Genomic DNA, 26,890 nt, shown 5'->3' with positions numbered 1-26,890 from the left:
CCTCGGTCGTGTAGTTCTACTGCATAAAGTTTCGCAAATAAATTAGTTTGTTTTGCAGAAATGGACTACTGTCACACTGCATGCAGGTTGTAACCAAAAGCACACATTTTGGGTATAATGTTGTCCTAATTAATATTTGCGGTCCGAGTTGCGGTCGGGTTGATTAAAATATCGGGCGACCGCGGGCCGCTTGTGACCAAACCCGCGCAACACTGGTGTGTAGCCTACCCGTGTGTGTGTATGTGTGCTTATGACATGCGCTGGCCATTTTAAACTTGCGCAAAACGGCATGAACCCAGCAATGGTGCGTCGCATAACTTAAAACACAAACTGAAGCAACAGCAAAGCCTTTCCTTCCATAGGCATGCAACGTCTATGACATAAAAAGTTGAATATGAACACATTTCACACCTGACAATTAAACGAGCTGCCGCCTGTTCGCGATTTGACTGATTCTTGAGCTCTCAGAGCAGTGTTGACTTGCGCGTCTTTTTTAGATGGTGAACGTAATTGGACGGGCAAGACTGACAAGTAGACGGGCCTAGGCCCGCCTGTGGCTACGCCTATGGCTCGATTTGAATTATTTGCTCTGTTTGTGAATGAAGTTGTAGCCCCTCTTTCCTTTGATCAATGTGTTTGTTGAACGATGTGTGTCCCTAGTTTCCCTGTCATAGCTACTGTCTTTGGTGTAATCTCACCAGAAGGCTACTGCAGCTGGCTGCCTTCCAATGACGTTGGCGACAAATGATGATCTGAGCTGATAGATCTAACCTAGCGTTCATGGGCTTCGGAAAAACCTTTCTCCGAGTGAAAACATCATCATTCCCGTCACGTAATGTGTGAGTCAGAGGTCGGAAACTGGGGCTAGTTTTTGCTAACAGAGTTGCCCAGTTAGGGGCTCGTCATCACTTTTGTCGTCACGTTGTAGTTCGTTTGTAGTCCATGTGGCCTTTCATGTCCAACAGTTTTAATGTGAACTTGGGAATTTGCCCTTTTTATCACTTGAAAAGCTGCATATCTTTCTTTAACGAGCATCTTACACTATATTTTAAGCAAATACAGTTGTTTGTTTAGGATTAGTGAGTGTATGTTTTAACCTTTGTTGTGGCATCCATGTTTGTCACACATTCCATGGCAAAGCACTTGAACACTTGCTGTCGGAAAAACAAAGTAGCCATGGGGGCGGTCCTTGTCATTCCGAGGTGCTCTGAATGCACCCTAACATCTAGGCCTACTTCCCAAACATGAGCTGATACTACATAGCCTATGCCAGTCATTACTTCTATAATCATGGGGCAACGCTTTGGGCGAATGCGATGTTCATAAACGAAACATGCATGAGAAGGGAGATGATTTTCTGTCGATTCAACGAAACCGAGTTTGCCATCGTTGCGCAAGTCGCCCAATTTCTCGCTACAGTTGTTAGACAATTAATATTTTCTGTCGCTAGGGATGGCCAAAATTAGTAGCTAGATCTAGCAACAAAGTCACTAAATTGTCAACACTGAGCATTGACAGGTCTAGACCAAGAAAGTGACTAGGATAGACTTCCAGGTCACAGAAATCGGAACAAATAAATATCAAAATCAGTTTCGGCCCTGAAGCCATTTTTTAAACGTTATACTTTTGATTTGACCATGAAATCAAAAGCCTGGAAAACAACGTGTTATTTGTTTGTTTGTATCACATTCATAAACAAATAATGAAATAACAAGTCATTTTTTATTTTTTTCGTTTTTGATTCTCAATTGAATATCAAATGAACGAATGATACACAGACCAAATAGCCCCCATTTAAATAACCCTATTTTCCAGCTTAGTATTTACATTCAGAGTTCTCTGTCTAAAATAAAGAAAGTTAGGTAGGCTTACCTGCACCCACATAAACTTAATAAAAGCTAGATAGAATAAATCAATATATTTGTTTTATGCCAGTGGCCGACAGTTAAGTCTTTCAAATTTGTACATAAATTCTTGAAACAGATAGGTAGTGGTTGAATAAGTGTTTAAAAACTGCAGCTAAAATAGGCATACATACATTGCAATCAAAGCATGTCCTGAGGCTTTACACAGGCCTAGTGAAAACACTATGCTGGCAACATTCCCATAGTTTGATTAAACAAATGGAAGAGAAAACAATGAATAAAAAAATAAAATACTATTATCTAATAATTCAAGAGATCTTGGGTACATCATGGTTAGCAAGAGTTCAAATCCCCACAATCCTCCACATCTGTGCGTTTCTACGCATGCCACTTTTCTCATGGTTCATCTATAGTGCAGCAGATATGCGTTTTCATACTTGCTTAACAGCTGGCTGTTTGGCTAGCTAAATACCTGCAGAGCAGCAACAACAGCTTTTGCATAACCCATGCAAGTCTGTGAGTGCATACAGAGGCAGAGTGGTAGAACCACACAAGGGCTTAGAGAGCGTAGAGGGTGAGGCCGCCTGTTGCTGTGTAATATGAGTGACAAATAAATAATGTGGACCATGGTGATAAGGGAGTCAACTGGAAGAACTCATGGAGAATGTGGTTTGGCCTTGCCTGTTTTTTTTTTCAGTTTCAGGCAGTGTTTTAGTAACTTGAGTATGTTTAGTGTCTGTAGTGTTTGGTGTAGGGGAGCTCAGAAGCTCAATTCTTAGCCTTGCGCTTGATTTCGTCGATGTCGTCAGAATCGTCCCTACTTGGAGGTGGGTTGTTTTTTAGTTTGCGCTTGATTTCGTCAATGTCGTCGGTATCATCAGCACTGGGGGGTGGGTTGCTCTTTAGTTTGCGCTTGATTTCGTCAATGTCGTCGGTATCGTCCCTCCTCTCGGGAGGAACACTCTTAAGTATGCGTTTGATTTCATCAATGTCATCGATATCGTCTGGCTGGTGGTCCTCGGCTCTGCCTTCTGGGGAGCTGGTGGACTGCAGCTCCTCACGGATACCGTTGAGCTCCACCAACCCGGCATGCAGCTGTTCCGCCACCTCCCTGATCTTGCCGGCGAACTCCGACTTGGCCCCCTTCTTGAGCTCGCGGGAGTCTTTGGCTACAAAATAGATGTCCATGCCCACGAAGAGTCCCGTCAGGACGCCTGTGGCCATGCTGGCTATCTGCACGGCTCGCGCCGCTGTGCTCCCGGCCACGTTGGCAATCTGCACTACACGCATGATCTCGTTGGCATTGATAAGAATGGCCTTGCCGGCCATGGCCCCATCCTCGTAGATGTTGTTGAGGGCTGGGAAGTCCTGGTTGTAGGCCTGGCTCTTTAACTTGATGAGGTCGAACCTGCGCAGGTTCTCGATCCCTTGCTTGATGAACTTCATGCACTTGTTGAGGTCACCTATCTTTTCCTGGTAGTCCTCCACGATGCGTTCCACTTTCTTTCGGTCAAGCGAGTTGTTCACCTGGTTAGAGATGCCAGCGGAGGCGGAGGTGAGTCCACCTGCTGTTGCCACACCCAGGCCCACAGCGGTAATAATCAGCGATGTCCCAAAGGTGACTGGAGCCAAGGCCAGCCCGGTGATGGTAGCAACGCCCCCAATGGCACTGGTGGAGCCCCCGGTGATCTGGGCGATCTTGGTCCTCTTGTTGAAGCGGTCGAGGCCATCTGCGATGGAGTTCAGGTCGATGACATGCTGCCACAGTCCCTCTGCCCGCTCGGTGAACAGCTTGTTGAAGACGCGGATACCTTTCTGTACTTTCTCAGCAGTCACAGCAAAGGCTCTGTGAGAAGAGACCAACATGGGAACATGGGTGAACAAAGCTTAACCACCAAAGAGAGGATAAAGGATGAGGAGGTGGTAAAGAAAAAATCCTTATCTGAAAAATGACATACTTTGCCTCTTCTTTCTCTGTCATGTCATCATTCTGTGGCAGGTCTTCCCATTCTAGAGAAAGAAAAACAGATAAATCACGTTTGTGTCTTTCAGAAAAACTGCTAGGTACACATGGACGTTAAGGGTCTACGGTGCACTTACGTTCTACCGTATTCCACCATTCCATCAAGCCATCCAGATCCTGTGAAGTATTGTCATTTAAGAAAATTAAAACATAAAATCTATTTAACAGGACTTTCATTCTGTATTCTGAAGATGGTATCATCACAAACCTTGTTCTCTTCTTCATCCTTATCAAAACGGTACTCATCCAACTGCTCAAACAGCGACTTATTTTGGCCCTTTTTTGTGAGGCAAACATTGAGAAAGAAAACAGAGAAATTACCATTAGTAAGATTTCATATGTATTTAATAAAGAGCTACCAGTAGTATCTACACAACCACATGCAGCTTCCTGGAGTTCCTGGACCAAAGAATACAAATATGGGCTTCATTGACACAAATGGTTAAATTTAACCATTTAATAAGAAGATGAAGTATTTAGATCACATTCAGTGATGTGGAGGATTTAGGTGGCATTACGCTGGTCATGTGGAAATATAGGACAGCCTGCATGGTACACCTGGGATATTTGCAGAAGTCAGAGGAGGAAGTAACAGAACAGGTTTGAGCACATCTCACCACAATCAGATAACTGAAGCACACATACAATGCAAAATAGCTTGGGCCTTTGTTTTATTTATTTTTTTATTTTGAGCATTTGCTACTCAAATGTCAAACCTGGCAAAAAGGAAAATTACCAGAGCTGTTGGTAAACTGTCCATACAGAATACAGATTCATATTCACCCAGCCATGGTGGGTGGTCATTATCAAGTTGTGAGGGACATGTCATGTTTTGTTTTGTATGGAGTTTTTATTTATTTTTATTTATTTTTTTTTGTATAAGTTTTCTATCATGTTTCTTTTTTTTTTTTTTTTTTGTCATGTCTTTTCTTATTTCTTTTTTATATGTATAAAATAACAAAAAACAAAAATTGCAATGTAACATGTGAAATAAGTGAAGTGGGTACCTTGGATGTAGATAAATAATTGCAATAAAGTATAAAAAAAAAAAAAGTTGTGAGGGACAGCAGGAGAGCGACAACACCAGACATACCTCAGCAGAGTCATCCCCTGGGGCTCGTTCCTCCTTCTCATTCTTCTTTTTACCCTGGTGGTTAGGAATGAGCAAACCAACAATGTTTTCTTTTTCTGTGTTATTTGTTATCTGTGTTATAACTCATTTTTGTGAGGTTCTCAAAATCACCATTTCATTCTGTGAAGGACTGATAAGCAGTCCTTGGTTGGATGGTTGTAAGTTTTAGCTAGTTAGCATGGTAGATTCAAAAACTGCTGCTTTAAACTTGATCAATATCTAAGGCAATAAACGATAGCTAATGGCTAACCACTAAAAGAGTACGTTCATACCTTTGCAACATGAGCCATGAATGGATTTTTGACTTTTTTAGGTTTCTTCTTCTTTGGCTGAAAAAGTAATAACATACAAATTCAGTATCTTTGTGCATGAATGCATCAATGTAAACAGTAGTCTCACATAGTGTATGACTGTTAGATGTCATCTAGACAGAAAGACAGGAATGGAAGAGATACTTAACTCATTGAGTGGCAAAAACGTAATATTAAGTTTTTCCTTCCCATGCGTTGAGTGCCGAAAACATAATATTACGTTTTTAGCTTTTTTTTAAATTACGAAACTAGACATTCTAACACACCTTATATGTGATTTTGGGAACTCTGTGATGAATGGAAATGAAATATATGACGATCGTGAAACTCATGAAAACGCACAATCTGGACATTTTATCTGGACATTTTATCATAACTCGGTTGCCGCTTTGGGTCGAATCAGTGACGCATGCACGTCAGGTCAAAACCAGGCCATTTTCGTGGGTCTATCACTAGGTGGCAGTCTCGCCAGGTCTCGCTGATCACTTCCCGGAAAGTTTACACAAGTAAGTAACACAAGCTATATCTCCATTTCTAGAAAAAAAACAGCGATTTTGATGAAAACTAGCCACTGTTTAGCTTGGGATTTCTCAGGAACAGAGGCGTGTAGAAATACACGGTTTGCACCCACCGAGAGCTTAAAGTCTCACCTTTTAAACGAGCCATTGTATGTGTTCATAGCTATAACACAGAATATGCTGTGGCTGTACAAAAATCATCAACAATAGTCTAGATTGCTGGCACTCTAGGACAAAGCTCCCGAAAACAGCTTGGCATTCAATGAGTTAAAGAAATGCAGTGAATTTGAGAGGCAGATCACTTGAGGACTTCATACTTTTGTGGATGACACTTCTTGTTCTGATTTCTTTTCTTCTGTGGAGAGTTCCTTCCTATCTTCAAGCCCATCTTCACTTTCATCCTGTGGAAATTTTCCAAGAGACAATATATAGTTTTGGAGAAATGAATCTAAAAATGATGTACACACTGTTTATGTATAATTATGTACACACATTTTTATAATTGATTGTGTAACAGGTCTAAACATGTCTTTGTATAAATACTACTCGGCCTGTGAAACCATCTTGCTAAAATGAGAACACAAAAAATTTGACAAAATAAGGTACCTCCAGATAATCACTCCCCGACGCCTCTTCCTGCCCAGTCTTCAGTGCTGAGGCTTTGTTCTAACGAGCAATGAGAGCCATATTAAAGATAACCGATATATGATAGACGTTATGATATTGCTGATATAAGGTTTTTAGAACCCTACACTGTTAAAACGAATGTGTTGTCCCTATCTGGACACAGAGATGTGTTAAAAAACAACTCAAGATGTGTTGTTTTCAACACTAGTTGTGTTATTTTCAACACATTCATTTTAAGAGTGTACTAATGACCCTTAACATTACCGTGGCAGCTACCTGTGACAGGAACGGATTCTTAGGCTTCTTTGCCTTCTTTGTGGTAGGCTGAAAAACAAATGTTGCCAGTAAATGTTAAGCACAAGGTTACACATAGAGGGCCAGAGTGTAATCAGTTTAAGGCAAAACACTGAAAGACAGAGAATAGGAAGGAGAAAGCAATACAATAGCGATCAAAATCATGCTTTGCTTTTGTAAAGTCCCTGGCAGTGTTGCGCGGGTTGGTATAAATTGAGCGGGTGTCCATGGACACCCGCATTTACGAGTCAGAAAGAAATATTTCTAATGATATTCGTGTAATTTGCGGGCGGGTCAGTTAAAATAAATTAAATATATTTTTAAAAAGACTTAAAATATCATGAGAAGGCTGACATCAACTCATTTAACTCATAATTATTTTTCATTGGTTAGGCTATCTGTGTGATAGGAGGATGATGGAGATGGAGACGGTAGAGAAGCTGCTTTTGGAGACACGAGAATTTAAAAAGACACTCCTTCGGGAAAAGCAAAGTATGGGAAGTATTTGGAGAGATTCTTAAAGATGACAGCATTGCTGGTTATGTTCTATGCACTTCTTGCAAAGCCATTTAAAAGCATGACAGCCACATACTCAGTAAAATAATGCTGACACTTTACCACTTTTTGTTGTAGCCTACCGTTTTTTACGATCCCGACCATGTTGTAGCCTACGTTAGACTTTTACCCTACAGCCAGTGTTGTAGAAGTTAAACACGTTGTGTTTGTGCAGTATTTGATTAGGTAAGTCATGGGTAGGCTAAAGTGATTAAGGAGGGCCTTCTGTTCCTGTTTGTGTAAAGGTTTTACATAGCCCAATAAGGATACACTGCATGATAGGCTACATTAATTAAAGGAGAATTCCGGTGGTATATTGACCTAAAGTGTATTGAAACATGATACCGAGTGTGAACGTATGTCTCATAGCCCATCTCGGCTTGTCCCCTGCACTCCAAAATCTGGCGCTAGTTAGCCGATGCTAGCAACAGCTTTTTCAATGGTGGTGCTTTGGCATCGGGCTAGCCATGCAAATAAATCACTGTTTTACACCATTTACGAGGCTCAGTGTATCTCCACACTTCATTGGTAGACTTCCGAGGGCCCTGACATTTAAAACGAGACATTGAGAACTTTGAAAAAGCACTGGTAGTTTACTTACAAGACGATTTATACAGACAGTATCTTCACGAAGTTTAGCGTTTGCAGCCATCTTGAATTTAGTCACGATAAGTCGAGCGACGAGTAAGAATGAACAGGTATGATAAGGGATCAGATTCCAAAAATAATTCAGTGGAAATGCATGGATTCCAGTTGCTGCTAGCTTACTCTTCGCTGGACTTATCGTGACTAAATTCAAGTCTACCAGATTTTGGAGTGCAGGGGACAAGCCGAGATGGGCTATGAGACATACGTTCACACTCGGTATCATGTTTCAATACACTTTAGGTCAATATCACACCGGAATTCTCCTTTAAAGCGCACATTTTGTAAACAAGCGGGTCAGACTGCGGGTCGGGTATCCTTTTGTCTTAATTAATATTCGCGGTTGTGAACGGACCTACGCAACACTGGTCCCCGGAAGTGCCCTCAAATCACACACACTGAAAATAATCTCCTAATTATGGAGTTCACAGTGTCCAACCTCACCTCACAGTGGTAAAGGGCACTCAACATGCTCAATATCACTCAGAGAAAATGAGCCTTACCTGAATGCCCTCCTCCCCACCATGTGTCGGCTCATCACAACACTCCGCACCAGCACCCTGACAGAATACATCAGGCCATTATCATTAACAATATACAATAGTAAAGTCATAATTTGGACTATCTGTTTATGTAATGATAACTACATACAATTTGAATAAAGGGCCCTGGGGATAGGGATCAAATGTATGAAAGCAAAAATAAAAGCAATTTTGGCAAATTCTGGGATGTCTAGAGTTACTTTTTGAAGACTAATTTTTTGCTGAGGCTAGACTCCCAGGGTCTTTTTTCTGGATATCTGGTTTCATGTAACCCTGTTATGCACGTTTGTGTATACCTGTTGTTCTTTAGACTGTGCTTCCTTGAGTTCACTCTCTTTCATTCTTGCTGTCAGCTCCTGGAGTGAATGGATCAAAACCACATCAAGGACAACACACAATCCAAAAAAGAAAACAAGGGCCTATTTTTAAAAAAGTCCCATGTGCTCTGTAACCCAGGCTATTTTAGACTCACCTTCTCCTTAGGTTTGGGTGGAACCAGGGAAGGTCTAGCTATGCTCTTGTTCTCTCTCTGACTCATATTACCACTGACCTGACAAGGACAAAGCATGGTTACATACGGTTCTCAGTTTGGGTAAGTAAATGTGTTTCACACACACACACACACACACACACACACACACACACACACACACACACAAAATACTAACTGTTGTGAACAACCCAGAGCACATTAGACATGCTGATATCTACCTCTCTCTCCTTTGCTGTGGTTCTCCCCAGCTGGCTGTTGGAGGCTGCGCTGCTCCGCTCCTGGTCAGAATAGGATGAAACAGAAAAACAAACACAACCTTAGTAAAGCAGGTCCAGACAGGGACCCGGATTACAGCTGACCGGATCTGCGATCATCAGATCATGGCCACATCTGGGCCACACCTATTCCCCACTCAGCCGCTGCTGTCTGAGCTGAGGCTCGTCCTCCCCCTAACAGGAAGGAAGTAAAGCACTACTGTACCTTGTCAGTGGGACGGGGAGGGACCAGAGCCGCACGAGTTATTCTCTCTTTCCCCTCTCTTTGGTCCTGTTGTGCATCAATTTGACAAGAGACACATCCCATAATTTTACACAATACAGTGTCTATGTTTCTCAGCTCCTTTTTTTCTCTCCCTATCTCTCTCTTTCTTTCTGGGGTACATGACTGAGTGATATGACAGTGAGAGTAACAATGAATGAGAGAGTGTGTACATGAAGGACATACCGTTTTCACCTCGTCCTTGTCTCGCTCTAGCTCCTCATCAGATTCCATCTCTGAGTTGAGTTTCTACAGATAATGAGTGAGATTTATTAAATCATTATTATAAAATCATTCCCACTCCAGCATAGTACACTTACGCCTATCCCACACAATCAAACAGACAACAAGTCACAAACCCCTTCACCACCCCTCACTGGTTCTGCCTGTAGCCCGACATTTCACCATTACCCTTTCCACCACCATCTCCTGCCTACAACAGTCACCGCCCATCACCACATGATAACCAAAAGTACTTATTACTTTGGGAGCGGAGCGAAATGGGTTCAATTTCGTTAGGGCTCCAACCTTAACATTCTGATTTGGAAGAAAATTGCAGACGGATTACAGAAAAATATGTCACCACACACACATGCATTTTAACATGTATAGCAGAGACCATACATGACAAGGCTCTCTGCATCTAAACATTGCCACACCTGTTTGCCATGGGAATAGTTTTCACTGCCAGAGGACTCATCTTCATCATCCTTTTCCGACTCTTTATCCTCCAATAGAACGTTATTTGTGTTATAAAGGTATATGATGAACATAATCAATATTATAAGTAATGAAAGTAATACATGTAAAAAGTAATTAATGAACTGAATGATGGTTTATGTGCATGCAGTAATTTGATGTTGAATGTGTGATACTATTGTGAATTTGTACTAAGACCTTACTTTGTTGGCATGACGGAATGGATTCAATTTTGACATGGCTCCAACCAGTGCATTCTAAAGAGACAGAGTAAGTTCAATCAAAACACAACAGAGACAAGCACCGCATTTCAAACACCACACAAATTCACAAACCAAACCTGTTTGTGACCGGAGTGTCTGCCACTGTCCGCTATCTCTTCTGTCTCTGAATCTGAATCCTTCAATACAGAAATAAGCACAGATCCATTAATTTATATGAGCCATTTACATGGGAGCACTAGTTGACTTAAGTGGAGAGAACACAGAAAAACACTAAATATCCACCTGTTTTGACTGTGAAGCCTTTGCATCTGAAGATTTCTCTGTTCTCTCCTTGTCCTGTCAAAACCATCCAAAAATAACCAAATCCATGTAATCCAAACTGTTCATTTCATGGAAAACCCCAAAATCGAAAGACCCAAAAGGCTCTACAGAGCGACGCTAAACAGGAACTGGCCCGTCCCTGTTGGGTTACCTGAGCAGTGGAGTGAAATGGATTCCTCAGAATCTTTCCCATCATCCCAGTCTGTGAGTCATAAATAGAGACGTCAGCATACAGAGAGAAAGGGGGAATTGTGGAACAAGTAATTAAATGATATCCACATTATTGCAAATCACAGACATTACATCACAGATAATTTAACCAAATTTAGAGTATGTCATGGTTTTTGATTGGCTGATCATACCTTAGGGTTACTGTTTTCTGAGAGACTGTCACTGCTAGCAGATACATCACTCAGGTTATCCTGGCATAGATTAAAAATATATATATATATGATCAAATGCGACAGTTCTAATATGCCACTATAAGCTACACCAGTCTTCCAATCTTAGAGTCAGCAGTCATTAATGTAATAAAAAACACTTTTTGACAAATGTATCCTCCATGTTCACTTTGCTCATGAAATAATTGAGTTAAAATACAATGCATAAATATATCATGAACAAAGTACGCAAAAACCTGTTTAAAAATAGCGAGAAAATTTGTTTGGAACTAGATCAGTTAAGCCGCGGTTATCTCACCTGTGATGCTGTGCGCTTATGATTTGGTTTTGGAGACTTTTTGAACATGCCACTCAACATGCCAGATTTCTCCTTTAATGAGAATGTTTTTGTTAAAGTCATGTAAAAAGACTGAAAGAAAATAACTAAAAAAAGAGGAAAAATTAAGGAACACCAAGCAATAGGCAAGGATACATAAACTTACTTTGTTTGAGCTACTCTCTGAGAGACTGTCATTGCTGGCAGATATATTACTCTGTTCACACAGTTTATCCTGTGATAGACAAATAAATGTTATGATCAAATGTGACCATATGCTACAACAAAACCAGTGTCTTCCAACCTTGGGGTCAGCAGTAATTAACATAATCGCTCAAATAAAAACACTTTAAGCCAAATGTACTCTCCATGTTCACTTTGTTCATTAAATAACTGAGTGTTACGAGGTTGAAGTTTTGTGCTTCTCTTGGCCTGCTCTGTCCCTATCATTTATGTAGGTGGAGACTGGGCGTGTTGCTTTCTATTGACACACGGATGACTGCCTGTCTGAGGGCCGGCCCACTGGTATAAAAACCGGCCCACTTTCAAAATGGCTCTCTCTCTCGTCCTCCTGACGGACGCTGGCTGGCACTTTTTAGTTTACTCTTTCTCTTAGTTAAACTTTAAATTATAGTTTAAAGCACATTGTTAATAGTGTTGGTATTGTAGGGGAGCGCGGGGCACAAAGTAACACTTTTTGGTTATGGCTAAATAATTCTAAAATCATTTGAGTTTTACTAGTTATACTTTTTAACAAGCAACATACATATCTCTGTTACACATATGCACTGGAAGTTTGTTTGTAGGAGCTACTGTTCTTTTACAATTCCACCGAGAGTGGCGATAGGTTAAATGTTACAACCTGCCCCATATGCGGGGTTAGTTGTAACACTCATCCCAAAGGCTGTTTTTAATTAAATTAATTCAATAAATGTATCTGAATGTGTATGATAGAATAGGATCTGACTATTTATGATACATAAGTCATGAACTAACAACAGACGTGTGTCGAAAATTGACTTTATTTTCTATACGGAGAAATAACATGAAAAATATGCGCCAATGGAAGCTAAGAGTCTAACCAAGGTCAATCCTGCCAAGAAAAGCCCTCAAACCTGAAAACACATGAGGCAAAATGCAAAACATCACAAAAACTAACTAAACTAACACTAATACGCGCATATTTTTGTATTGCAACATCATTATACAGTATGAGTGGCTTAGTTGTAACAGCGCGTTACAACTAACCCCGTTGGGTCACGTTTGTTATAAGATAAGCTAGCTCCTGCTATGAGTTGGCTACATGTTTCAAAACGGTGTTCATTTTTAGCCTACAAGACTGTTATTAAGATGATACAAGATTGGAGTCAGTGAGCTGCACCCACAACTCAGTAATGGAAAGACAAGTACCACCTAGACATTTAGGTTGATGTCTTCAAAAGGCGTTTTGCTGCAGATCTACGTGGAAACACGTCCATACTGACTGAAAATTTGTGGAACACCGTCTCATAGTAGTGTGATTAACTGACCAATAGCATGCCTCGATCAACCCCCTGCAAATAGGGAAAAAGTCCGTGTTACATTTAACCCCGCGTTACTTTGTGCCCCGCGCTCCCCTAACTCTTAGTTGAGCGGTTGTAAACTTTCCTGCACGTTTTTAGTTATAGGTTTAGGGAGTAGCCTATAGGTAAGTTAGTTTTCCGGAAGACTCACGTCTTTCTTTTCTTGGGAGCGGCCTGTGCCCCAGGAACGGGAAGCAAGCAAACATCATTTGCCACCAGTAAGAAAGATTGGAGTTTTCTTTTTGACTTTTCCTGTTCTGTCTATTTTGCAACCGTCTCATGTTTGTTTTGTGACCCATACGCTTTATCACCGGGAAAATCCCTCTTATGCGTATACCATCACAGCATATGAGAAATAAATACTTTTTGCCGTTAACACCGAAGCCTGTGACTTATTTATGTTACCTTTTCATATGGTTTGAAGTGAATTCGTAACATAAATGGGGGCTCCAGTCCGAGATTGAATATGTTTTTTTTCCCGATGCGTTTTCATTTAAGAAATTTGCGCATTTAAGATTTCATCGTAATACTTTTTCCATTGCGTCCGCGATGTTTTTCTCTTTGATGCATTAAGTAATGTGCTTTTGTCACAGTTTCGGGTTTTTCTAGAGTGCCAGTCCAGCCCTGTCTTCACTTTTATCTCTTGCTGTTGATGTTTATCTGTCGGCTAGTTTGTATGTATTCCTGTCGCTATGTTTGATTTAGAGGAGTTTACTAAATCTCCAACTCCCGATGCTTTCTCTGATGCTACGCGCGATGATCTGGTGAGTTGCAGGTCGTTACAAAATAGATGTCCGTGGTAGTCCAACTAAAGCAGAACTTTTGGATAGTCTTATGGAGGCTTTGCGCAGTCTTGGTATATTTAATACTGACTGTGACAAAGTACCTTTCGATCCTGTTTCACCTGCTCCTGATCCTCCAATCACCAAAGCTACACTCGAACTTCGTAGATTGGAGTTAAAAGAGAAGGAGATTGCATGGGAGCGAGAAAAGGCGCAACTGGAAGCAGACAGACTATTAGTGTGAGAACGAGAGAGAAGAGACCATGAGCTTAAAATGCGTGATTTAGAACTTGCACAGACAATTCGTTTAAAAGAATTGGAAATTAAAGCTCGTGAATCTGGCATTAACATCCCAAGCAATAATTTTGATGTCACTCGTAATTTTAGAGTTGTGCCGCCATTCAATGAGAAAGAGGTGGATAAGTTCTTTGCGTATTTCGAGCGTGTCGCTACAGTTTTAAAGTGGCCTCGAGATATGTGGACCATGACTCTACAGTGCATTTTTGTTGGTAAAGCTCAGCAAGCTTATGCTGCCTTGTCATTAGAGGATGCTGCAGATTATAATAAAGTTAAGCAGGCAGTGCTGCGAATCTACTCCCTGGTTCCGGAGGCTTATAGGCAGAAGTATAGAAATTACCAAAAACCTGAGTGTCTTTCATACGTGGAATTCATGCGTGAAAAGGAGATGCTGTTTGATCGTTCACAAGATGACATATCAACATTTGAGGGCCTTCGTTATATAGTGATCCCTGAAGACTTTAAGAGCTGTCTTCCTAAAAATGTGTCTACATTCATCAGCGAACATAAAAGAGTTAACACTTTCCAGCGCAGCAGTGTTAGCTGATGAATATGTGCTTGCGCATCAGGGAACGAGCTTCTGCAATGTTAAGTTTCAGCAGAGTAGCAATTATGTGCACAGAAGTCCTCTTAAGACTTCTAAATATCCTCTAGCAGAAAACACTTCTGGTGCTGAGGATAAGAGTGACTCGGCCTAAAGATTCTGTTTCCTTTTGTGGCTATTGTAAAAAGCTTGGACATGTAGGCTAATTCAGGATTGTTATTCGTTGAAACGTAAAAACAAGTCTTTTAACTCCACTGCTTTTCCTAAGGCTGAATCTAATGTGGGTCTATGTGTTTCGACACTTCCTTTGACGTCTCGGAAAGACGAGAGTATTAGTCAGGCTTTTGCACCATTCATTATGGACGGTTTTTGCAGTTTGCTCGAAGATCCTAATGTGCACATTCCTATTAAAATACTTCGTGACACAGCTGCTTTGCAGAGCTTCATTTTGGAGAATGTCTTGCCTTTTAGTGAAAAGTCTCATACTGGTGCGAGTGTCTTAGTAGGCCTACAGGGTTTCGATATGGGATTTGTTAATGTGCCTTTACATGAGATTTCACTCTCTTCTGATTTAGTCAGTGGCACTGTTAAAGTGGGTGTGCGCCCCTCTCTTCCCGTCGCCAATAGGCTACATCACTTTTGCTTGGAAATGATTTGGCTGGTGGGAAAGTATTTCCTAAACCCTTAGTAACTGATAATCCTGTTGTGACTTCGACTACTCAAACTTTATGTCCTGACGATGTGACTGTGAAATTTCCAGAAGTGTTTCACGCTAATGTTGTTACGCGAGCCATGGCGCAAAAAAGCCAAAGAGACTTCTCTTACTGAGCGCAGTGGTGAGCCTTATGATCTTTGATACTTTTATTGCTCATCCTCTGACTTCTATTAGTAGTGAAATTGCTGCCAAGTCGGCTCCACTAGCTAATGTCCCTTGCGTTCCTAAAGTGTCTCTCAGTCGCGAACAACTCATGTTCGATCAAAATAATGATCCCTCTCTTTCTCCTCTAATTGCGGAGGCAGTGGCGTAACTATAGTAGGTGCAGGGGCGGACCTACCATTAGGCATGGTCAGGCAATTGCCTGGGGCCTCGGCCACTAGGGGGCCTCGTCATCCCCATATCGTTTTTTTTTTTTTTTTAAATAAATGATCACGCATCCAAACAATATATTCTAATCCATAATAAAGATTGGAAAAATTATTTTGCCTCATGATTGCTCATAAACTCATCATAAAATCAAATGACTGCAGTGCAGGTCCCAGCAACTAGCTAGTCTGAACGAGGTCTTGGTGAGGTGTGGAGTTGAGCGATTGACAGCAGCCATGGAACGTTTCCAGAGTGGAAGTGATAAACGAAAAAGGGAGGAGGAAGAATTTAGAAAGAAATTGCCTAAATTAACCAACTTCTTCCAGTCGAAGAATTCTTCCACGGAAAAAAGTAATTTGGACAGTGATGCAACAACATCTGCTGAGCTGGGTGGTGTAGCTAATGCTAGCTGCAGCAGCTGTGGCACTGATGCACCACCACCAGCAACTTGCACTACATATTCTTCTACTGATGATGATGATTATGATGATCTAAGTGAAACAGTCGTGAGGGACAAGATCACTGTCACTGCCGAAGTCCGCACTGGTGCTGTTGGTGCTGCTACGGACACAGTAGCAGAAGCTTTGGGTGCAACGAAACCAGTAACGTGAGTAGCCCTAACACGATACCTAGCACTACAGTTATCAGTGACGACCCTGCATTATGGCAAGACACCGTAAGAGATGCAGAGTGAGTTGAAATCATTAAAAAAGGCCCCGTGCAAATTAATAACTTTGAATTCCCCAAAAATGCAGATAAACCACCCAGAAGATTTACGGTTGAACATTATTACATGACCATGAAAAATGGAGAAAAAATAAACCGAAAATGGCTAGTTTATTCGGTCAGTGCATACGCTTATTGTTTTGGATGTCGGCTTTTTGAAAGATCGAACACCTCATTTAGTTCACACGCACGCACACTCTCACTCTCTCTCCCTCTCTTCTACACATAGCCTACACGGACAGACTCTCATACAGTACATAGCTATATAGAGTATATTCACACAGACGCCAAACCCCTAGCCTACACTTTCTCTCTCTCTCTCTCTCTCTCTCTCTCTCTCACTCAGACAGACACACACACCATTCATAGTAATACTTTCAAAGGTTTTTAGCCTACTACTGTTTCTTGATTGTCATCTATGGCCAAAAATATTTGTTGTATTTGAGTATGCCTCAGCGTCCCATTATTACAGAATAAAGTGTGTTTTAGTTTTAGGGTTGTGGTGTGTGTGTGTGTGTTGGGGGGGGGCTCGGAGGGGCCTCGGAATCCTTTGCCTTGGGCCTTAAAGTGTCCAGGTCCGCCCCTGAGTAGGTGCAGCAAGTGCAGTCGCACCAGGGCCCGTGACCTCCCGGGGCCCGTCGCTACCCCCGACCTGCCTCCTTTTTTTTTTTTTTTTTTTTTTTTTTTTTTAGAACTTTTGAATTTAGAGCACGGAGAGTGAAGCATCACTTTGACGATCTATCGGAAGATGAGCGCTTATAGGATGCAGAGAGATACTTCAAAGTGCAGGTATTTAATGCAACTCTGGACATCATAATCAGTCAGCTCTCCCAAAGATTTGCAAGTATGCGGGAAACTTGTCATGTGTTTGAGTCTTTACGTCCTATGACCCTTCAACTCGCAGGTGATGATGAACTGCTTGAAAAGGCAAGACGTTTGTCAGACCATTATAGCAGGAACATCGCACCGACATTCCCAACACAACTCCTCTCATTCAGGTCTTGCTTTAAAGCAGAGATTTCACAGAAGTCATCTATTTTTCAACTTGCCAAAATGCTGGTGGTAGATTATGACAGCGTAACATCCACATTCGGGGAAGTGTGTACTCATGTTGTTTCTGACATTGCCTGTGACTGTGGCAACAGCTAAGCGATCTTTTTCCAAACTCAAACGTATTAAGACCTATACCTAAGGAGCAGCATGGGGCAGGAGAGGCTCCGTGGGTTAGCTATCCTGTCCATTGAAAATACGAGAGCCAGAGCATTAAATATTGGGAACATCGTCGACGATTGGGGATTGTATGCATATGAATGATTTTATTTGGTTTCTGGACGGTTAAATAACTTAGGCTACATTAAGTTTTGTTTCTCAAATCCCAAATCGAACGATCAGTGCCCCTGCCATCATTAAGGTACTCATAGTGTTTTTTTCTATCTTTGGCCTCCCGAAAATTGTGCAGACTGACCAGGGCACTAATTTCATGTCTAACGTGTTTAAGCAAGCCATGCATCAACTAGGCATTCAACATATCACTTCTAGCTGTTATCACCCGCAGACACAAGGCGCACTTGAACGTTTTCATTCGACATTAAAATCCATGCTCCATGCGTTTTGTCTCGAATTTAAACGGGATTGGGATGAAGGCATTCCTTTTGCCTTGTTTGCCGTGCGGGAAGTGGTTCAAGAGTCGTTGGGTTTTAGCCCATCTGAGCTTGTGTTCGGGCATACTATTCGTGGCCCGTTGAAAGTACTCAGGGAATCGATGTTGACCGAGGATACATCTTCTCTTCGCAGTTTATCTGACTATAGTATATAAACATATATGTTTCCAAAATTCGTGTAAGGCTTAATCGTGCTTGCGAATTGGCTAAAGAAAATCTTGGCAGTAGTCAGAAACGAATGAAACAGCGTTATGATCAGAAAGCGGTGCTGCGTGAGTTTAAACCTGGTGATAAGGTGATGGTGTTTCTTCCCATTCTCGGCTCTGCTCTTCAACCACGCTACACGGGTCCCTATCTTGTTGAAAGACGAGTCGGTGATGTTAACTATGTTATAGCTACACCTGACAGAAGAAAAAGATCTCGATTGTGTCCCGTTAACATGCTTAAGGGCTATTGTGAACGAGATGACGCTGCCGACGTTAAATCTCTCTGTACTAAACGCTCTTCCGTGTCTGTTAAAAGAGTGATTGATTCAGCAGTGGCGCTGTCCAGTTCATCTGGTGCTGAAATTGTCACCGCTCTGCCCTTGACCTGTCAATCTGCTGACTCTACTTCAGCACCAACGCAGGGTGGACCTGCTGCATTGCTGCTTGATGAGGAGGGTGTTCGTGGCCCTGCCACAGAGGTGGTTGAGGGCAGATTGAGAAATTCTGAAATTCTCTCGGATTTGAATTCTTTTTTTTCACATTTGTCTAGTTCAGAGCGTGAAGATTTAATTGTTCTTTTTTCTTCTAATTTGAATTCGTTCTCTGATGTTCCAGGTTGTACCCTAGCCATCGCTCATGATATTGACGTTGGGGATAGTAGACTCATTAAGCAACATGCTTATCGCGCCAACCCACTTAAACGCCTTCAGCTTCAGAAGGAAGTTAAGTTTATGGTAGACCATGGTATTGCAGAGTCGAGCTTTAGCCCATGGAGCTCACCTTGTCTCCTCGTGCCAAAACCAGATGGCACTTCCAGATTTTGCACAGATTTTCGAAAAGTTAACGCTGTAATCAAATCCGATAGTTTTCCATTACCACGCATGGATGATTGCGTTGATCGCCTTGGCTCAGCAGTTTTCGTTAGCAAGATTGACCTTCTTAAAGGCTATTGGCAAATTCCGCTGACCGAACGTGCTAAAGAGATATCCGCCTTCGTTACACCTGATAGCTTTTTACAGTACACTGTTATGCCATTTGGGCTGCGGAATGCGCCCGCAACATTCCAGCGGTTGGTCAATCATGTTCTTGCTGACGTCTCTAATTGTGAGGCCTACCTTGACGATTTGGTTGTGTATAGCGCCACCTAGTGTTCACATGTGGAACATCTCAAAACCGTATTTGAAAGGTTGTCTGCTGCAAATCTGACCATAAATTTAGCCAAGTGTGAATTTGGGCAAGCGAAAGTCGTTTACTTGGGCAAAGTGGTTGGTGGCGGCAAAGTGCGTCCTGTTCACTCCAAAGTTGAGGCCATCCTGAACTATCCTGTCAGTGGTAGCCGCCCCTCTTACTGACCTTCTCAGCACCAAGCGGTCTTTTGTGTGGACTAAGGAAAGTCAGTTAGCCTTTGATTCTATCAAAGCATTGCTTACAACTGCTCCTGTGCTTGCTGCCCCTAACTTTACCATCCCTTTTGTTCTTGCGGTAGATGCAAGCGATTTAGGCGCCGGCGCAGTGCTCATGCAGCAGGGTAACGACGGCCTGGAACATCCTGTTTGTTTTTTTTTTGAGAAAATGCCATCAAAGCGCATACTCCACCATTGAAAAAGAAGCTCTTGCGTTAGTGTTAGCGCTTCAACACTTTGAGGTCTACGTTGGTGGTGCGGCATGTCCAGTGACTGTGTATACAGACCACAATCCGTTAACTTTTCTGGACCGGAACAGCAACCAACGTTTAATGCGCTGGTGCCTCATATTACAAGCGTTTAATATCAATATTAAGCATATTCGTGGACGTGAGAATGTGGTGGCAGATACGCTTTCTCGCGCATAGAAAAAAATGTAAATGTATAATGTTTAATGTTCTTTTTCTCTCCTAGTGCTCCTCCAGTGAACCGGTCTAGGTTATTTTTATCCTTGACCTTGGATGAGTATTTTCTTTGAAATTGTTCAGATCAGTTAAGCCTCAGCTGTCTCACCTGTGATGCTGCGCGCTTGAAATTTGGCCTTTTGAACATCCCACTCAACATGCCGGATTTCTCCTATAATGAGAATGTTTTTGTTAATGACAAAGTCATGTATAAAAACTTAATTAAAATAACTGATAGATGAGAAAATAAGGAAGACCAAGCAACAGGCAAGGATACATGAACTTACTTTGTTTGAGCTACTCTCTGAGAGACTGTCATTGCTGGCAGATACATCACTTTGGTCACACGGGTTATCCTGTCATAGACAAAAAAAAATAGGATCACATGTGACCATAAGCTACAACAAAACCAGTGTCTTTTAACCTTGGGGTTATCAGTAATTTTAACATAATTGCTCAAATAAAAACACTTTAAGCCAAATGTACCTCCATGTTCACTTTGTTCATTAAATACATTAAAAACATAATGCAGAAATATATCATGAATAAAGAACGGAAAAGCTTTTGTTAACAAACGAGGGAAGGGAAATCATTCAGAATTAAGATCAGTTAAGTCTCAGCTATCGCACCTGTGATGCTGTGAGCTTTGGCCTTTTGAACATCCCACTCAACATACCAGATTTTTCCTTTAATGAGAATGTTTTAGTTAATAACAAAGTCATGTAAAAACTGTAGAACTGAAAGAACATTTCTCCTTTAATGATAATGTTGTAAGATGTCAGTCATGTATAAAGACTGAAAGAAAAAAAAAAAACAGTGACAAAAGAGGAAAAACTCAGGAAAACCAAGCAATACTAGGCAAGGGATACATACACTCAGTTTGTTTGAGCTACTCTCAGAAAGACTGTCATTGCTGGCAGAAAGGTCTTTGTCAACAGCCACGGAGGCCTGTGAAAGATGCCAATGTTAAAACATGCTGATTCACACAGTATGACAGGTGGAAGGAGAATCTCAAACACAAGAAACAACATTAACCTGGTCCACGCATCCAGGGGGTTTGGGATTTTTCCGGAACATTCCACTGAACATTCCTCCTTTTTCCTGACAATAAACACCACATGTGGTTGTTCTAATGTAGCCTACTTATATGGAATTGCTTATTTCAGTACAGAATTTATCACTGTCAAGTCACAAGATAAGTGAACTTACCTTGGGGTTCGCCTTGGCGGACAGACTGTCATTACTGGCAGATAGCTCTTGATTATCTCCAACACTGGCCTATGACAGATCAGTGAGAGAACAACTATTTTGCTCTCGTTCTTATACTATGATGTATACAAAAGTTGTATGAAGTAGTAGCAATAGTACAGTGTGCCAACACATGCACACTTGCGCAGACAAACTATCGTCTGATGGTTTGGCAGCGTTTAGGATGCCACTGAAGACACCCCCTTTTTACTGGTGGACAAGACAATGCGCTGGGAAAATTCTACAAAGGATATCTGAATTGTACGACTGAAAGTGAGACAATGACTTACCTTGCTGTTTTTATTATCACTGAGACGGTCATCGCTCGCCGAGAACTTGTTTGACAAACTGTCCTGGAACAAATGTTACTTCCATCAGTGACTAGAGTAAGGAGTTCTCTGTATAAGGCTGACAAACGAATGCTTACAACAAACCCTCTAAGCAAGCTTTTTTGGTGATACAGTTGGATGATATACTATATAGTTGTTTTATATGATACGATATAAAAACTAGCTGCCTGGTGGTAAATTGTTGCAATTTACCTGTGCTGGTTTTGAGTTTTTCTTAAACAATTCACCAAATACCCCAGCTTTCTCCTGTCAAAAAAGGAGAATGATCACACATTGGAAATCACTTTGTGTAACAAACAATAACAGCACAATAATAATAAAACTAGAGAATGTAATTCCAGGGCATTACGAGTGCATGAAAATGACGCTAGGACAGACATGGTGGTTGCATAGCTTAATAAAAGTTGATAGTTTAAAAGTAGACAGTTTAAAAGTTGAATGTAGATAGTTTAAAAGTTGTTAATAGACAGATAGTTTAATGGATGTTGATACACATAGTTTAATGAATGTTGAAAGTAAAAAAATTAAATGTAGATAGTTTAAAAGTCGTTGATAGACTGATAGTTTAATGTGTGTTGATAAGACAAATAGTTGAAAGGCTCTATAGGTAGATAGTTGACGATAACTGACAGTTGGAATGGCTCTAATGTTTGCTCGCAGTTATGCTAACAACGCTAACATGCCAACCTGCTAACCATGTGATTTAGTTAACTTAGCTAATCATTTTTAGTAGTTATGCTAAAATGTTAACTATGTTAACTATGCTAACCATGTTACTTAGCTAACTTAGCTAATCATTTTTAGAAGTTAAGCTAAATTGCTAATTATGTTAACTATGCTAACAATGTTAATGATGCTAACTAGCTAGTGAGGACTTTTCGGGTGTATGCTTCGCGGCCTACCTGGCTCTCCAAGATTCGATACGTTTATGACGTTTCATTCAAGACATGGCAAGACAGTCGGCAGAGCCTACACATGTAGCCTAAACATAAACGGTTTAATAACATTTAAATTAAATGATCGGGTTTCAGTGTGAACTATGGCTAAGCTATGTAGCCAATTTCCGTATCAAACCTAAATTTAGAACAACTTCCTAAATAAATCTGTTCAAACATTTCAAATTGAAATGATTTATCAACAAGTCATATTAACATGCTCAGATGCGATCACTTGTCAGTAGTCTAGGCCTATTACTTTTCCACGACAGGCTACTAGAAGACCACAAACAACACATTGAAAGAAACTAGTTGATGGCATTTTGCATAAAGGCTATAATTAGTTCAAGGGAGGATTACAGATCCACCAAAGGTTTATTAAACTTATATGATAACAAATTAATTTTGATAAATTATTAATTTGTCCATTAGCAAAGCAGCAAATACAATTTCATTAGTTCAAATGAACTAATGTGTGTGAACCGCAGCCTGACACACGATGCCGCTGTAGATCACAACATAGTTTTCGCGAGGTGTAGCCTAACATAGCCAGTAAGCCCAAAGCAAGTCTGATCACTAACATTGTAAATGTGCATTAAGAAAATAGCCTACTATATCGATCTATTTTATGTGGCAAAGGCATGTGGTCATGATGCTTTGTGCATGATCGAGATAATGAAAGGCATCTAGCCCTACAACAACACAGCACAGTCTTAATACAGCCATATTGTATGCTTAAAGCCTGAGACAGTTGCTGCAGGTGGCCTGAACACCTGGCATAGGATTCTAATTGCTCTATTGTGATGTCATAATCCAATTTTAATTCTATGGGGAAATTTTAGGTAAGTGATAATGTATAGAACGCCGGTCATTATGGGGAAAATAAGTCCCGACAGGGCGAACCGGACCCCGACAGCCAGCGGAGGGGTCTTGTTTCGCCCTGAAGGGACTTATTTTCCCCATAATGACCAGCGTTCTATACATTATCCCGCTTATTATATGGCTACTTGCCAAAACGAAAAATTAAACTCCATGATATGTCTCTTTACACTTATTTGTTACTGTTTCGTCGTGGCTTTTGCTGAGAAACAAATAGTTCGCAACACACGCTGAACTTGAATCAAACATTCTTTAGAACACAGCTGATCAACGTACCTTGCAGATGGGTGTGGACGCTCACCTGGTAACCTGGATCACAGATTACCTGACGGAGCGACCACAGTTCGTCAGACTGAAGAACTGTCTCTCTGACACGGTGATCAGCAGCACCGGAGCGCCACAGGGAACTGTGCTCTCTCCCGTCCTGTTCACCTTGTACACATCTGACTTCTGCTACAATACTGAGTCATGCCACATGCAGAAGTTTTCTGACGATAATGCAATTGTGGGGTGTATCAGGAACGGGCAGGAGGAGGAGTATAGGAGCCTGGTGGAGGATTTTGTGCAATGGTGCAAACTCAATCATCTCCAACTCAACACTTCAAAGACCAAGGACATGGTGGTGGATTTCCGCAGGTTTAAGCCCACTCTGCTACCAGTCTCCATTAATGGGGTCAATGTCGAGGTGGTAAGCACCTACAAGTACCTGGGTTTCCACAATAAACTGGACTGGTCAGCCAACACTGACGCACTCTACAAGAAAGGGCAGAGCAGGCTGTACTTCCTGAGGAGGCTGCGCTCCTTCAATGTGTGCAGCAAGCTCCTCAGGATGTTCTACCAGTCTGTTGTTGCCAGCGTCCTCTTCTATGCAGTGGTATGCGGGAGGAAGCATAAAGAAGAAGGATGCGGGGCGACTTGACAGGCTGGTAAGGAAAGCTGGCTCTGTAGTGGGAGCTGAACTGGAGTGCATCACTTCAATATCTGACAAAAGGACCCTGAACAAACTGATCCACTTCTTGGACAATGAGTGTCATCCACTCCACAGCACTATTGTTAAGCAGAAGAGCCTGATCAGCTGGAGACTTCGCTCACTGCCTTGCACAACAGACAGACTGAGGAAGTCATTCATCCCCAGGGCTATTGAACTGTTCAATGCATCACTTAAGGGAAGAGGAGAAATAGACTTCTCCGCATAGTCTGTCTGCCTCTTCACCACCTCCATGTCTTGAACTGTCTGTCCACTAGCCACTTTACCATTGTGTTCTGCCTCACTGTTTGCGTGCTTTATTAGCACATATGCACAACCCCTCCCTCCATGCCACAGCCGAACTGTGACCACACTTATACCTTTCTTAATATAGTTATTTATACATAGATATATAGACTTTATTCTTGCACTGTTTCACTGTTTGACTTACTCATTTGCACCATCACCATGACACTCATTCACAAAGAGCACCTTACCTTATGCACAGAGGACCATAGGCTCAGTCCCTGCTTCAGTCATTGCAAGCGCACCTGATTGATTAATCTATCACTATCAGTGTAGCTGCAGCACCATAAGTAGATGCAACATATTGGGTACTGAAATATTCACAAGAATCCATAGAAATTGAATCTTCATGTTGTATTATCCAATATTAGTTGTACAGATGTATAGTTTATCTTATACACACTCATTGAACCAACAGCCTTTTTTGTAATTATTCCATATTTTGTGTAGTCAGTCTATATCCGAACACCTGACATACAATCTAAATAGTCCGCAAGAAACCTCAAAGTGTTACCTTTCATTTGAGACCAGGATTATGCTTCTACACAAAGGGGCTCAGTAAGCATTTGAGTGTCAGTATGCATTTTGGATAACAAAAAGTCCTATGGGGAGTTTCCATAGGCATTTTACAGAACGCATGAGCATACCTTGGCAAATAATGCTCTAAAGCACTCATATTTTCATTATATATTGATCTACTTTTGCACACAGCCTCACAAGACCTGGTGCTAGGGCTCAGTTGTGTTCTAAGGGATATCAAGTGACCCAGAGGGCTGAAATGTGGTCAGTTCAGAGATGCTTGTAATCCGGCAGAAAGAAAAAACTATATTCTAGCCTCTGTAACTCTGTGTGAGTACATCACACAGTTATTTTGACTGTTTTCTACGAAAACTACAGGTTCTCAGCTTTCTAAAGAGGTCCAACATTTGCCCCAAAAGAGGTGGGAACAATGCCCTTGTAAATAGGCACAGTGCAATTTCAGGCAAAAACTTGAAATTTCTATTGAGATCTATGTGGGTTGAAGCCGCATTAAACGCACAAAAAGTGTCAGCGGAATGATAATAATTTTAATAATAAGAATAAATCGGATAACAGTAGAGCACTCTAATAAATAATAATATACTTTGAGATACCTACCTTCAAGCTGCTGTTGTCGGAGAAATTATCATTGCTTTTTGAGAGATTGACATTTTGTTCCTGCAATAAATGATCAATTACATTGCATATAAAAAACATGTTGCTATTCACTCAAAACTACACTCATAAGGCACTGATTTTTCATTTGTTGGCAAGATGTTGTCAATGTTGCCAGAATCATCATAAAATGGTTCTCACCTGTGCAGGTCCTGAGCTTTCTGAGATTTTTGATGCCCTTTTGAACATTCCACTAAACGCACTTTTCTCCTGAGAACAGAGTAGAAAACGTTTTATGTGCCTTCTCAAATCACACAGTCTAGGGCAGTTATTTCCCAAAGGTTATTTGGGTCAACCCGACACCTAAAGGCGCAACGTTAGTAAAGCGAAACGTGTGTCCCATTCCCCGGCCTCTGAAAGTTTTCTCACCGTCCTTGTGCCCTCCTCACATTCCAAATCCAACGTCTCATATCGACCTCCCCATTCCTGAGGATCGAAGGACAGAGAAATCATGATGACTGAGTCCAAACCGTGTAAACTCATGGGCATAGCCTTGGTTACATCAGTGATGTCGACGACAGGCGAATTGAAACTACTGTCTGGTCTGTGCGCTTGTCTGCGACTAGTCGAGAAACGCAAGAATACTATCACATGTAGTAGGCTATCTTGTTGTTTTGACTTACCATGTTACCTCGTAGTAGCCTTTATAAAATATTTACTAATACAATGTGTGTGGACCCTCTACCAGTTTCAGATACACGTAGACAACGACACAGAAAGGTCACTAAGAGCGTGATCTCGAACGAAATCGCAGTTCCTTATTCCTGGCGAATCGCTCT

At 41.4% G+C, this 26,890-nt stretch overlaps 1 protein-coding gene across 5 annotated transcripts; it reads right to left on the bottom strand.

The window, feature by feature from the left end:
• Positions 1-1,703: 1,703 nt before the first annotated feature.
• Positions 1,704-26,890, bottom strand: apol1 (apolipoprotein L, 1). Of its 5 annotated transcripts, none has more exons than XM_076293714.1 (36): positions 26,735-26,890; positions 26,481-26,537; positions 26,253-26,321; positions 26,055-26,114; positions 22,023-22,076; positions 21,771-21,833; positions 21,442-21,510; positions 21,268-21,333; positions 21,106-21,180; positions 20,862-20,918; positions 20,520-20,588; positions 20,342-20,404; positions 11,670-11,738; positions 11,486-11,557; positions 11,149-11,208; positions 10,938-10,988; positions 10,748-10,801; positions 10,582-10,641; positions 10,445-10,498; positions 10,202-10,270; positions 10,026-10,079; positions 9,729-9,791; positions 9,486-9,551; positions 9,224-9,283; positions 8,985-9,062; positions 8,809-8,868; positions 8,474-8,530; positions 6,741-6,800; positions 6,456-6,515; positions 6,167-6,250; positions 5,293-5,349; positions 4,982-5,035; positions 4,097-4,165; positions 3,966-4,005; positions 3,824-3,875; positions 1,704-3,711 (listed from the first exon to the last, which is right to left on the bottom strand). In XM_076293714.1, exons 1-36 carry the CDS (start codon positions 26,735-26,737, stop codon positions 2,634-2,636), a joined length of 3,186 nt encoding a protein of 1,061 aa, XP_076149829.1. In that variant the 5' UTR covers positions 26,738-26,890; the 3' UTR covers positions 1,704-2,633. The 5 variants fall into 5 exon arrangements, with proteins under 5 accessions (XP_076149829.1, XP_076149830.1, XP_076149832.1 ...); XM_076293715.1 differs by having other exon boundaries at positions 6,753-6,800; XM_076293717.1 differs by lacking the exon at positions 8,809-8,868.

The sequence above is a fragment of the Alosa pseudoharengus genome, unplaced genomic scaffold (genome assembly GCF_046254945.1).
Source record: "Alosa pseudoharengus isolate Yale_2024_CS ecotype anadromous, Long Island Sound unplaced genomic scaffold, YU_APseudo_1.1 YU_APseudo_1.1_scf_2, whole genome shotgun sequence".
Classification (NCBI taxonomy): Eukaryota; Metazoa; Chordata; class Actinopteri; order Clupeiformes; family Clupeidae; genus Alosa; species Alosa pseudoharengus.
This window is presented reverse-complemented; position numbering and strand designations above follow the sequence as displayed.